The following is a 12913-nucleotide window of genomic DNA, read 5'->3' as shown; positions in this document are numbered from 1 at the left end:
TCTACGGTGATAACCCTTTCTCTACACCCAAATGACGGTTTGGGGCTGTCCTATTCTCCTGTATACCCTGGCATTGGAGTTACTACATATTATAGAAAAAAAGGAAGGTACCCTAATATTTGAAATAGGGACAGGGTGAGTACAGGTTATAAACAAGTATTTAACAACCACTGCTGACTAGTGCTAAAGTGCAAGTACTTCCGACCCCTATCGTAAATGTAATTGTATTTGATTTTTCCATGATTGGCCTATTTGATTTACTGGTACATCCCTTGTACAGTGCACCAGGTGTGCCCGGGGCCAGTAAGACAAATGCTACTAGTGTGCCTCCAGCACTGATTGTGCCACCCACATGAGTAGCCCAGCAAACATGTCTCACATCTGCCACTGCAGTGTCTGTGTGTGCAGTTTAAACTGCCATTTCGGCCTGGGCAGTGCACCCACTTTGGCATTTCCTTACTTTAACCGTTCTGTACCTCTGCCTGCCTCTTAAAAACAGTTGTGCTCTTGTGGGTTCACTCTAGACAGTCACACAAAGGAACCTGATAGGTGTGCCCTGCATATCCTGATGGCCCATTACCCGGCGGATGGGCCCTCTTGAGCTGGAGTTGTGGGAGGGCTTGCCATTGACACCTGAATAGGGCTGTGCCTGTCTCCGCACAAATAAGTCTCTATCCCCTGTAGTGTGTCTGGAGCCAGATCAAGGAACTGCGAGGTCTTATTCACTACATAGACCATTCTTTGATTTAGCATGCTTTAAAGGCTGAATTGGGTATAAGTACTGGACCTCTGACACCATATACTCAGAACACTTCTAGACTGAGGAAATTCCACCAGGAAGAAGAGCTGCGTTGCTGTGAGTAGGGACTGCCACTTTGCTTTGCTGTGCTGGCCTGCTGTTTGCTGCTCCTACCCTGGAAGTGAAAGGGCTGGACTTTGCTTTCTACATCCTGCTTTCCAAATTTCGGAGTCGAGCTGGCCTACTGTTGGAAGACTCAGGGCCCTCAAGCCTTCATCTGCCAGCACCTGGGCTCTTCTGTTGAGAGCCCTGCTCTGCCAAGTGATGCCAAATCCAGTTCCTAGTCCCTTGGAAGTAAGCTCTGGTGCAACAAGAAGAAAAATCAATGCATCACCTCCAAGCATCATTCGGAATCGGCGCATCATTGCAAAACTCGATGCTAAAGTGTGGTCTCCTCTCTGATGCAACGACTGTGGCCCAACTTTTTGCTGCAGCGCTTCTGGAGAACCGCGGCTACGTGAGTCTCGAGCACCTCATCACCGAAGCCCGTGATGCACCACTCTGACTCTGATGCAGCACCGGCTTCACCCCTGTGGAATCAACGCAGCACAACCTAACTTTCGATGCACCATCTACATATCGTTTCTGGGTGCTGATTTCATCATCGACACCGCACTGCAGTAGGGAACAGAGGTATCATATCCTCCCCTGCACCATGCATCATCCCCAGATGTGGGTGGCTCAATGACTCTGCACAGTCTTGAGGAACCAACTCATCCCTGTCTTCAGCGATGCATCACCTCCTCTGCGCAACACACTGTCCCTATGCCTCACCATCCCAACGATCTCATAGCAGTAAGGAACCAACACATCACTGGCTTTTCAGGCACTTCACCTCCCCTGCGCTACACATTGTCTTTGATTTTTTTGTTTAACTTTGTTTTATTGATTTTAGCATAAGGCAAGTACAGTACAATTCTCATATATGCCCCAAGAGATACAGTGAAGATGAGACTTGGTACCCGCTTGTCCCCTGCAAAATAACGCAGTTCCGCATAAGTTTGTTTATGTAGCGAGTATCCTTGGGTGTGTCTGGTGCGAGGCTCCTGCTTCCGGACTCATGTCCACCCCAAGAACAATCAACAAGAACAAAACCGTCCCCCCCCTTGAAACTCCCCCCAACCCAACCAGTGTGCTGAGCCTTTGCTTCTGTGTGTCATTACGTATGAGAGCAGCTAGGTGTCTATGTTCCAGAATCGGCCTTAGGAGGCTGTGCCTCAGTAAGTCGCAAAAGGCGGAGATACTTTGGGCAAGTAATGTCGTTAAACTTCATTGATAGGAGTGACAAAATAGGTTGCCCCACCGTATGAAGAGATGCCATGGATTGCGTAAGTGTGGCCTGGATGCGCTCCATACCTAGCGTGTACCATAGTTTATGTAGCCAAACACTGTCAGTGGGTGGAGTGCATGTACCCCAGAGAGATAAGATGTGCTGAACAGCCACGCTCATGACCAGACCCAATTGTCGTCCTCTGGGTGATTTCAGTGGGAATGTGAGTGCGTTAGGAAGCCCCAGCAGTGTGTATGTGGGGAATCAGGGAATTTCGGTGTCAAAGTTTATGTAGCGAGTATCCTTGGGTGTTTCCGTAAACTTTTAAAAAAATTTCTTATTCTCTGTCTAGTGCCTGCCCTTCTGTGGTAACGTATCTGTCTGGTTGAGCGCGGGGATGCCCAAGGGTAACCAGGCGCTATACAAAAATTCATTAATAATAAAGTGACTGTCAATGTCATTGAGGACTGTTGTCCAATAGGCTGTGACCTCCCTGCAATCCCAAAGAAGATGTGTTAATGTGCCTTCTTCGTCGCACCCTCTCCAGCAAGTTGGGCTATGATTAGGGTTACCTCTATGTAACCTTACCGGAATCAGATACCAGAATGTCGCAATTTTCACAGCTGATTCCCTACTTGCTGTGTTCCTGGCTGTATGGTGGGCTCTATAATATATAGCCTGCCATTCCTTGTTTGTGAGGGATCTCCCCAACTCCTTCTCCCAAAGCCGCCGGCCAGCTGATCGATGTACCTCAGGGGGCGGGCAGATCATCTTATAGATGTCTGTGATAAGTTTGCGGTCTGACTCTTTGGTGATTAGCTACTTTTCAAATGTCGTCAGTTTCCTACCGACTAGGGGGCGTATGTCGGGTTGCGGTAACCAATGTGGGTTTTGAAAGTATTCAAATAGTTGTGGGGTGGTAATGCTGTAAAGCTGTGGAAGCTCGGCGAACGGTATGGACCTCTCCAGGTCAAAAAGATGACCGGCAGATATGCATTCTGACCTTCGCCACTGCTGGAACGTGTGTGCTTCCATCCCTGGGGTGAAGTCGGGATTATCAAACAGTGGTGTGAGTGGTGATGGGAAAGTAGTGAGCCCTCTTTTAGCTGCCACTGAGTCCCACACATGTAGCACTGTGTGTGTTATGGGGGATTTCTGAAGATACGTAGGTCTATTAGCGCGATTTAAGAAGGGTATCTTCCAAAGCGAGGTTTGCGTCATCGCCCTGTCTTGGAAGAGCCACCTCTTCTCTGACTCGGGGCTATACCACTCCACTAAATATCTCAATTGCGCCGCTTGGAAATATTGCTGTAAGTTAGGGATCCCCCGGCCCCCCTCGTCCGGTACTTGAAAGGACAAGCTTCTTCGCAATCTTGGCTTTTTCCCGGTCCATATAAAGTGCTGCACCGCATCTTGCAGTCTCTTGATGGTGCCCACGGGGGGAATCACCGGAATGGTCTGAAAAATGTATAAAAGTTTGGGGAGTGCAGACATTTTTACCGCAGCGATGCGCCCTAATAATGATAGAGGCTGTTTCTGCCATCTCCTGAAGTCCCCTTGGATTTGGGAGGTGATGTTAGTGTAGTTCAGGGTGACTGTTTGCTCTGTAGAGGGGGTGAGGACGATCCCCAGATAGGGGAGCTGCGTCTGAACCCGCAGGCCCCCGTAGAACGGAGGCACTTCATAAGTAGTATGAGAGTTGCTGCCTAATGGTAGGAGCATTGACTTCCCCCTGTTCACTTTGAGGCCTGACACCCTCTCAAAGGCCTCTACCTCGTCCAGGAAGGCCGGCACTGACTGCGTGGGATTGTCTAGCGCAGCCAAGATATCGTCGGCATATAGGCTGATTGGGTGGGGTTCTTCCCCAAAGGTAGTGCCAAGGATGTCCGGGTTGTCTGGAACTCTCTGTGCTAGGGGTTCTACATAGAGTGCAAAGAGGAGGGGCGAAAGTGGGCACCCCTGTATAGTGCTTCGCTGGATGTCGAAGGGTTTGGAGCCCAATCCGTTGATATGGATCCTTGCCTGCCGTTTGTCATAGGAGCTGGCCATCCATGCTCCAAAGCGTTCCCCGATACCAAATTGCACCAAGGTCTTCTCTAGAATCCCCAGTCCACTCTGTCAAACGCCTTCTCTGCGTCTATAGACCGGAGCATGGAGTCTGACTGCGCGTAATGGGCTTTGTCTATTAAGTGAAGAATGCGTTTAGTATTATCACTGCATTGTCTGCTGGGGATGAATTCGGATTGGTCCAGCTCTATGATGCCAGGAAATCGTGGTCCAAGCCTGGAGGCGAGCAACCCTGTGAAGATTTTGAGGAGAGGTTGAGTAGGGAGATTGGCCTATAGGCAGCGCATTGAGTAGCATCCTTACCCGGTTTAGGCAGTACAATGATATCGGTCTGTAACATGTCAGAGGGGATCGAGCCAGGTCCCGGAATGAGTTGAAAAGTCTGGTGAGAAGCGGTGCTATTAATGGGCAAAAAGCTTTGTAAAAACCAGAGGAGAAGCCGTCTGGTCCGGGTGATTCAGGGGCTTGCGGTGGGATATTGCGCTAATTACCTCTTCTATTTTGATAGGCGCGTCCAGTGAGGCTGCGCCTTCTGCGTTGAGGGCAGTTGTGGCCGCTCTGCATAGGTAGGCCTCTGCATTTTTGTTAAGAAGGGGATCTGCGCTGTATAAGGATGCATAGTATTCTCTAAAAGCCTCAGCTATCTGCCCATCATCTTTTAGCTTCTCACCCCAGGCATTATGTAGGGTTGTGATTATGGACCGTTGGACTCTGGCTCTGAGCGCGCTTGCGAGGAGACATCCTGTTTTATCTCCTCCCACGTAATATGTGTGATGGAGCCTTAGTGCTGCGTATTCGGCGCAGTCCCATCAACTGCACCCTAGGGATATTCAGCTGTTTACAGATCCTAGGCTCCCCGTGCGGCTAAGTACCCTTTCCAGTTCAGTCACTTTAGCCGTTGGGGATTCCCGCTTGTATTTACGCTCTTTGACTTCCGCTGCAGAAATGGCTACTAGTTCCCCTCTCACTACAGCCTTTAATGCTCCCAGATGGCAGTCACGGGCGCACCTGGCTGGTCATTAAGTGTGATGTAGTCAGTGATGCTTTTGTGTAATTGTTGGACTATCTCTTTACGTTGTCGTAAGGCCTCCCGCAGTCTCCACCTACCCCCTGTCACCTTGGTGCGTGGGACCCCTATGGTTACTACCACAGCGTCGTGATCCGAGATAATGGCTGGGGTAATGTCCACATCTTTCACTATCGCGCGGAGCTCCGAGGAGCCTATGAAATGGTCTAGTCTGGCGTATGTATGGTGAACGTGGGAATAGAATGTGTAGTGTGTGTTCTGAGGGCGCGTGTCCCGCCACAAGTCCACCAACCCCCTCTGATTCATCCAGTCCTTTCCGTCTGCTGAGATCACTCCAATGTTACCAAAGCAATGGCCTGATCTATCCGCCTCGCGGTCCATGACCAGATTAAGATCACCACCGATAAGTAAGTATCGTTCTTGGGAGCGCAAGGTCTCCAACAGGGCGCCTTTAAGAAAAGATTCTGGACCGGTTTAGGGACATACAAGGACCCCACAATCATAGACATGTCGCCCACCCTGATATTGTAAGTTAGGAGCCTGCCCTTGATTTCCCTCACTTTGTCACCCACTTGTCCATGAAAGTGCTTAGAAAACAGAATTGCCACCCCTGCTTTCTTGTCAGTAGTAGAGGAGTAGAATTGCTGAGGGAAGGCCCGGGATCTCATCCGGTGCCAGTCTTTGGTTAGGAGGTGTGTTTCCTGTAGCAGGCATATAGAGGAACTAGAGTTCTCTAGATATGATAAGACTGCCCGTCTTTTAATGGGATTATTGAGTCCTTTCACATTTAGGGTGATAAGCTTTAGGGTGGCTACTGTCATTGTGCATGTCGAGCAGGAGATCGCTTGATTCTAGGGGGGACTACCCCTAGGTAATGTCTCACTCGAGCCCCTTTCCCCCTCGGCACACTGGTTCCCTCCCCCCTCCCGAAACCTTGAGCCCAGCCCAACCCCCCTTAACCCAAACATTTACTGAACCCCTGAACCAGACCCCTCCTCCCCCTGCCCCAACCCCAACAATAAAACCCCAAGTTACCATAGTCCCAAGCCTGTATACTCGTTTTGCAGGCCTGCGGTGAAGTTACCTGGTTGAGCATGTAGCCATGGCGATTCCTACGGCCCCCCAACCCCCCCCCCCCGGACCAGCGTTGTAGTAATGCCATTGAGGCCCCATCTCGCAAACAGATCATTCAGTAGATGACGTGTCTCTTGTCACAGCATTGAGGGCCGAGGCCCGTTCCTGTGACATGGCGGCTTGGCCCGCCTTCAGTTCTGCGATGGGTAAGTGTCTGCGGCCGACTCGTTGCCACCCTTCTTTTGAGGATTTCTGGGAGTGCTCTGGGGAGGTATTCATCTTGTTGTGTTCCATACCCAACAGGGCACAAGTTTCCTGAAGGGATCTCAGCTGTTGCAATGTTCCATTCCATTTGAAAATCAAGCGGAAAGGATGACCCCAGGAACATGGTATCCCCTTGTCCCTCAGAAATATCGTGCCAACTCTGAACGCTTTTCTTTTTTGGAGCGTGATGGCCGACAAATCTTGGAACCGTGCCACGGAGTGCCCCTGATATTGAAGAGGTTGCTTCAGACCTGCCTCTCGAAGGATCCTCTCTTTCAGTGGAAAGTCCGGCAAGAAAGCCAGGATATCCGGGGGGGGGCGCGGGAGCAGGTGCGCGCCTCTTCAGCCCTACTTTGTGTGCCCGGTCAATACGAATATCAAAGTCTGTGGGTTCCCCTAATCTCTCCCGGAAAAGGCCCTGCAAATACTTGGTGGTATCCACTCCTTCTTCTTTGGATGGAACTCCTCTGACTCGGATATTATTGCTTCTGGACCTGTTTTCTAAGTCCACCGAGAGTGCCTGTAAGTCCACCTGTTGATCTCTAAGACGGAGAAGTTCTTGTTGGAGGTGTTCGAATTCCTCGCTTCTGGTCTGGTCTGAGTCTTCGAGGGACGCAACTCGCTTGCCTAGGCCGTCCACATCGTGGCATATCTCCCTCAACCTCCCTGGCCACCTCTTGTTTAAGCGTATGGAAGTCCTCTCGCAGGGAGTTGAATAGGGTTTCCAAGAAAGACCTGATGACGGGCACCTCTCCGTCCCCCGAGTCCATTTAATGCTTTGACGTTGCAGGGGAGGGGGTCCTCTGTCTCCCTTGTGGGGGACCCTTAAGGAGCATGTCCGTAAGCGTGCGTTCACCCTTCTTTCTCTTTTTGGCCATAATTTGGCGCAGTTTGAGAAACTTTTCTCCCCCTATTTGTTTAGGCCTCACTGGGCCTCTACCTTGTGTCCTGGTAGCTAGGGGCCCTGCGTGGGAGCAGCGGTTTGTTCTTCTCGCTGTTTGGCTTCTGTGCCTCTGTATGGGAGGAGGGGAGGCAGCAACCGCCAGCTCTTTGAGGTCCTGTCCCCTCTCGACGATTTTCACCTGCTGGTGCTATGCCGCTGTCCTGATCCCCTCCCCCGTAAGTGTCGCCACGTGGGACTAGTTGCAGGCGGCCTCGTCGCACACTTTTGCCTGTTACTGAATGTCCGCCAATGTCTAATGAGGGCCAGCCGCCTGCTCACGGACACCACCACTGCTCTCCTGGGCGTAGCACTTGGAGGCTTGTTATGAGTTTTGCGGGGAGCTGCGGGGCCCTAGGATATCAAGTCCGTAGTGAGTGGGATTTGATGCCCTCCAAGAGAGGTCACCAAGTACCAGCACCGCTGAGTCCTCTCACGCTGCCTCTCTTACACGCGGCCCGCAGGCCGTCTCTTCTGCCCACCTCGCTGCTTGGGGGTGTCTACCTTTGTCCCCCCCTCAGGAAGCTGAGGGAGGGTGAGGGCCCGGGGGACCCCCTGAGTCTGTCCCTCAGGGTGCAGAGGCTCGCGATTCCGGCCCCCTGTGGCGACACAGATTGCGGCCTCATTGGGCGTGCTACTGGTAGGGGGTGCCCTTTTGTACCGCTTTGTTCGCCATAAGTTGGCAGGGTACGCTCAGACGTGAGTTCCTTGCTCACTTTGCCACTGGATTCAAGCAAGCCGGGCTGAAGACGGCTGTAATGCCAGAAACTGGTCCTCGGAAGCTTGTTTCCGGTCCAGGGAAGGCATGGCTTGGCAGTTCGGGCTGGACTGTTCCCATGAGGCACAGGGTCAGACTGATTTGCATATGGCCATGTCTGAACTGGGGTGGCAGAGTGGGCTAAAGAACGGTGATGGATTAAACCCAGATCTTTTGACTGGGTGTAAGTGTTTGATTGATTCAGATGCTCCGTCCATCACCACCCCCTTTTGTACTGCTTTGTTCGCCATAAGTTTGGCAGGGTATGCTCAGACGTGAGTGCCTTGCTCACTTTGCCACTGGATTCAAGCAAACCTGGTTGAAGACGGCTGGAATGCCAGAAACTGGTCCTAGGAAGCTTGTTTCCGGTCCAGTGAAGGCATGGCTTGGCAGTTCGGGCTGGACTGTTCCCATAAGGCACAGGGTCAGGCTCATTTGCATATGGCCATGTCTGAACTGGGGTGGCAGAGTGGGCTAAAGAACGGTGATGGATTAAACCCAGATCTGTTGACTGGGTGTGAGTGTTTGATTGTTTCAGATGTTCCGTCCATCACCACCCCCTTTTATACGGCTTTGTTCACCATATGTTGGCAGGGTATGCTCAGACGTGAGTCCCTCGCTCACTTTGCCACTGGATTCAAGCAAGCCTGGCTGAAGACGGCTGGAATGCCAGAAACCGGTCCTAGGAAGCTTGTTTCCGGTCCAGGGAAGGCATGGCTTGGCAGTTCGGGCTGGACTGTTCCCATGAGGCACTGGGTCAGACTGATTTGCATATGGCCATGTCTGAACTGGGGTGGCAGAGTGGGCTAAAGAACGGTGATGGATTAAACCCAGATCTGTTGACTGGGTGTGAGTGTTTGATTGGTTCAGATGCTCCGACCATCACCACCCCCTTTTGTACCGCCAAGTTCTTTCCTAAGACATTTTATGGAAATGGGGGACCCCAGTGGTCCCCGGATCCAGCAGACACCTGTAGTTAGCCCCTCCGGTTGTATAGGCCCACACCTCCGCCCCTCTGTTACAGAGCGGAGTGCGGCCCAACTCGGTGTCTCGCTGGTGGGGGATGTGCACGGGCCTAGTTCTCACTCGGGCCTCTCTGTGGTGCTGGGAGGCCCTCCTGTGGCCCCCTTGTGTGCCGGACCGATACCTTCAAGGGCACCTCCCGCTGTCGCGCTCAGTCAAAGCAGAGTGCCACTGCCGTCGTCCTCTGTGGGCAGGTGTCCCAGTTGCCCCTGCTGCTCTCTAGATAGGCCCTGGGGGCATGCACCAGGGCACGCGCGATGGCAGCATCTGGGTTCTCTTGGCCCCCCCTCTAGTCTTATGTGGCTGTGAGACTCTTTGGGGCCTGTCCGCTCGCTGAAAGGGGAAAGTCTGTGTGCAGCGCCGGGGGCCCACTATGAGCGGCGCCTGCTGGTGACTCTCAAGGCCCGGCCCCCCCGGGCTCGATTTTTGCACCTCCTCGCGCATCCTGGCTCTCTCACCACTCACCGCCGGTGGGGCTCCACTCGAACCCCTCCTTTGCTCGGTGCCGCTGTCACCGCCTGTCCTTCCACACTCGGTCCAGCTCACCGTCTCTGCGAGGAGGTCGCTGGGCAGATGCCGGGGCTAGGGGATCCCCTCTGCTAGGCGCGGTCTCGTACGCCTCGGGACTGAGTCTCTCAGGACGCCATTTCGCGGCACCGGCTGCTTGTCGGTCTCTGCCTCCCGGAGCTGCTGGGCCGCTGGAAAACCAAGTACTGTGGGCTCTGTGTGTGCCCCCAGCACGTTTTGGTGCTAAGATGGGGAGAATTTTAGCTATTTTGACCGTGAAAGGGGAATCGGGCTGGGGAGCCTCCGGGTCCTGCGTCCGTCTAGGTCGCCATCTTGGCCACGCCCCCTGTCTTTGATTTTTAACGCATTTAAGATACTTTGTCCTAGTCAAGCGCAACTTTTGATTTCTAAGAACTATTACTTTATTTAACTTTGAAATCTCATATCTTGAGATGTGTATGTTGGATTGTTGTCATTATGGTGTTGTTTTAATCTGATACATATTGGCTATTGTTCTATGCTGATGTGGATTCCTTTTGTGGTGTTTTCACTGTGGTACTGTGTGTGTGTACAAATACTTTACACATTTCCTCTGGGAATAAGGCTGCTCCTGCCATGCTACGAAGGGGGTGAGCATGAATTACTCTGAGGGTGTAACTTACTTACCCTGACTAGAGTGAAGGTCCCCACTTGGACAGGGTTTAAACCACTTACAGCTACAGATCCCATTTTCAACAATTGTTGATGAGTGACTTAGTTTCCCTTGGAACATTAGCAGTTGGGGCTTCTTTAGCCATATCAGGTCAATATAAACTCAAAAAGCTAATGTTACTTACCAGGAACTCTATCACCTGGAAGGTAGAAAGATCTATTGGTGTAGATGGTGACATAGTTCTTCTTGGGGTTCTGAGGCTGAGCTCGAATGTGTTTGGGCCGCATATCATTGCAGGCTGCAAGACTTGCACCATGAGAAAAAGCAGCGGTGTATGATACCAAGCATACGGTCATGCAGGCCCATCCAATAAGAATAAGCTGGATTCTCATTCCTTCATCTCCCTAGTTTGATCAAAGACAAAACTGCATTTTATTCCTTATTCTAATCAATCAAATTAAGTTTATTTCAGTTGATTAGTCTATTACAGCTACACAGTAATGCCAGATCATGTGGTGCTGAAATGCCAAACAATATTATGAATAATAACAAATACAACAATACGTCAGCAAAAATAGACAAAACAAAATTAATAAGAACGGATCACAATAGATAAAACGTCTTTACAAATTTCTAGGTAGAATATCAGTATCCACTACCATAAGGTTAAAATTCAATTCTTTCAAATATTTAAACCAAATGTTAAATTTACAGTGATGTCTTACAGTAAGCTGTTGCACAGAACGATTATGTGGATACTAGTAAAAATAGATTGCTTAAAGCTTAAGTGATAAAGGAATAGTTGAGAACTTGAAAATCAATGGTGAGTGCAAGGTTATTTTGCATACAAAAAGAACACATTAAATAACTATCTACCTCATAATAGAGAATATCAGTCCAAGTATGTAGTAAAATTAATCAGTTAATGATATCATTTACATTGGGACAATGATTACACATACCAATGCACCAAGTAGGATTTTCCCAACTTTGTTTGAATGATTCCAAAATGGGGATATCCGAACAAAATATAACACATAGCACCTAAGCCTGTTGAGATTCTATCCTATCTAGAAAACACTAAATCCCAAGTTATCTCTTGGATAGAAAGTAAGAGGTATTCATCTCACCCGTGTGATTCTCAACAGCTTGTTTTTTCTGGCACTTAATTCTAATTCTGCTCTTTAATAAAGCCAGGCATGCTCTCGTGGCTAACTCCATGTTCAACTGTAGATCAGAAAGATCCATACTGAATCAGAGTCACTATACATATTGAAACCAAAATACTTTGACAGTTTTTGCTTTCTCTTCAACTTTTTTAAATATTGGCTGGAAGGATGTTTTTCCTGTCTTGATTCGGTTCTCAAAAAAGGACTGTGGGTTTACTTATAGAAATATTTTTTCTTGGTTCTGAGTTTGCATAATCCACAGCTCCCACCCCCTCAAACAAACATGTTTCCATATAAGGCAGAATTGGCTGCCTGATCTTTGGATACTATTCTGCTCCCAAATCTCCTGTTAAAGCACCCTGGAATCTTTGCCCTCCCAACTACCGTTACTGGATAAACGTAGATTTAAATAATGAAAACCAGTAACTCTTTCAAGCTTGGAACCTCTAAGAGTTATGCTGGATTTAAAGCTGTTATGCGGTTAGCAAGCCACAAACTGTCTTTTACCATTTTAATCTTGAGCTCACAGTTTATTCAAAAAGCATTAGATTAATTTGTCAATGTTTGTGAGCCCACATAGATGTTTTAATGCATGGGCAAAGTGGGCAATTGCCCAGGTCCCCACCTTCCAATGGAGAACCTGGGTAAGTAAACTTTATCTCATTGTAGCTCACCTCTGTCTATTTCTATAGATGAATCTCTCTTCTTCTCTCTGGCTACCTTTGCCTCGGTCACTATTTGCCCAGTGTCAATTTAAGGATTTTTTGGGGGCCACAGAAAGGCATATTTCAACAGTTTTTGTGTGAAAATGGTTTCCAAAAGTTTGTTCGGAATCATGCGAGCAACAACTAATACAAAAGTGGATGATAAAATTCAAAGTTGTAACAAACAAGGGTACCTAAATATGTCTTGCCCGGGGCCCGCTAATCTTCAAGACGTCACTGTGAGCCCATCAGGATCCTATAAATGAGTACAGAATCATCTACAAATGGTAATACCAATGAGGATAAAGTGTTTAATTATGTCATTTGCAAACAGGCAGAGTAATGTTGTTACCCATACACAGCCTTACCTTGTTAAACCTTCCTAATCTACAAACTATCCTAGTCTCCCCTTTGAATCTTGTCTTACTTTTACAAAATTATTATCATGTATTCTCATTATGTCTTATAACAGACTGCCTGGAATTTCAAGACCCACAAACACTTCTCTATTCGCCCAATCAAATGCAATCTAAATTTCAATGGACAACACATACAGTCACATGTTCCTTATCTTAATGTACTTTGTTAACAATAAATATAATCTAAAACCCTGAGCAACAGTATTTTTACACACACACACACACACACACACACGTGTGT

The 12913-nt window shown here is 49.2% G+C and overlaps 1 protein-coding gene across 1 annotated transcript in view; it reads right to left on the bottom strand.

The window, feature by feature from the left end:
• Positions 1-10778, bottom strand: part of REELD1 (reeler domain containing 1) — a 128092-nt gene extending 117314 nt beyond the window's left edge. Inside the window, exon 1 of the mRNA XM_078677657.1 lies at positions 10565-10778. Within this exon, the coding sequence (XP_078533783.1) occupies positions 10565-10772 (208 nt within the window). The 5' untranslated portion in view covers positions 10773-10778. The remainder of the gene's footprint in view (positions 1-10564) is intronic.
• Positions 10779-12913: the final 2135 nt, after the last annotated feature.

Source organism: Lissotriton helveticus, chromosome 2_1 (genome assembly GCF_964261635.1).
Source record: "Lissotriton helveticus chromosome 2_1, aLisHel1.1, whole genome shotgun sequence".
Lineage (NCBI taxonomy): Eukaryota > Metazoa > Chordata > Amphibia > Caudata > Salamandridae > Lissotriton > Lissotriton helveticus.
The sequence above is the reverse complement of the archived record's forward strand: the minus strand, read 5'-3'. Positions and strand labels throughout refer to the sequence as shown.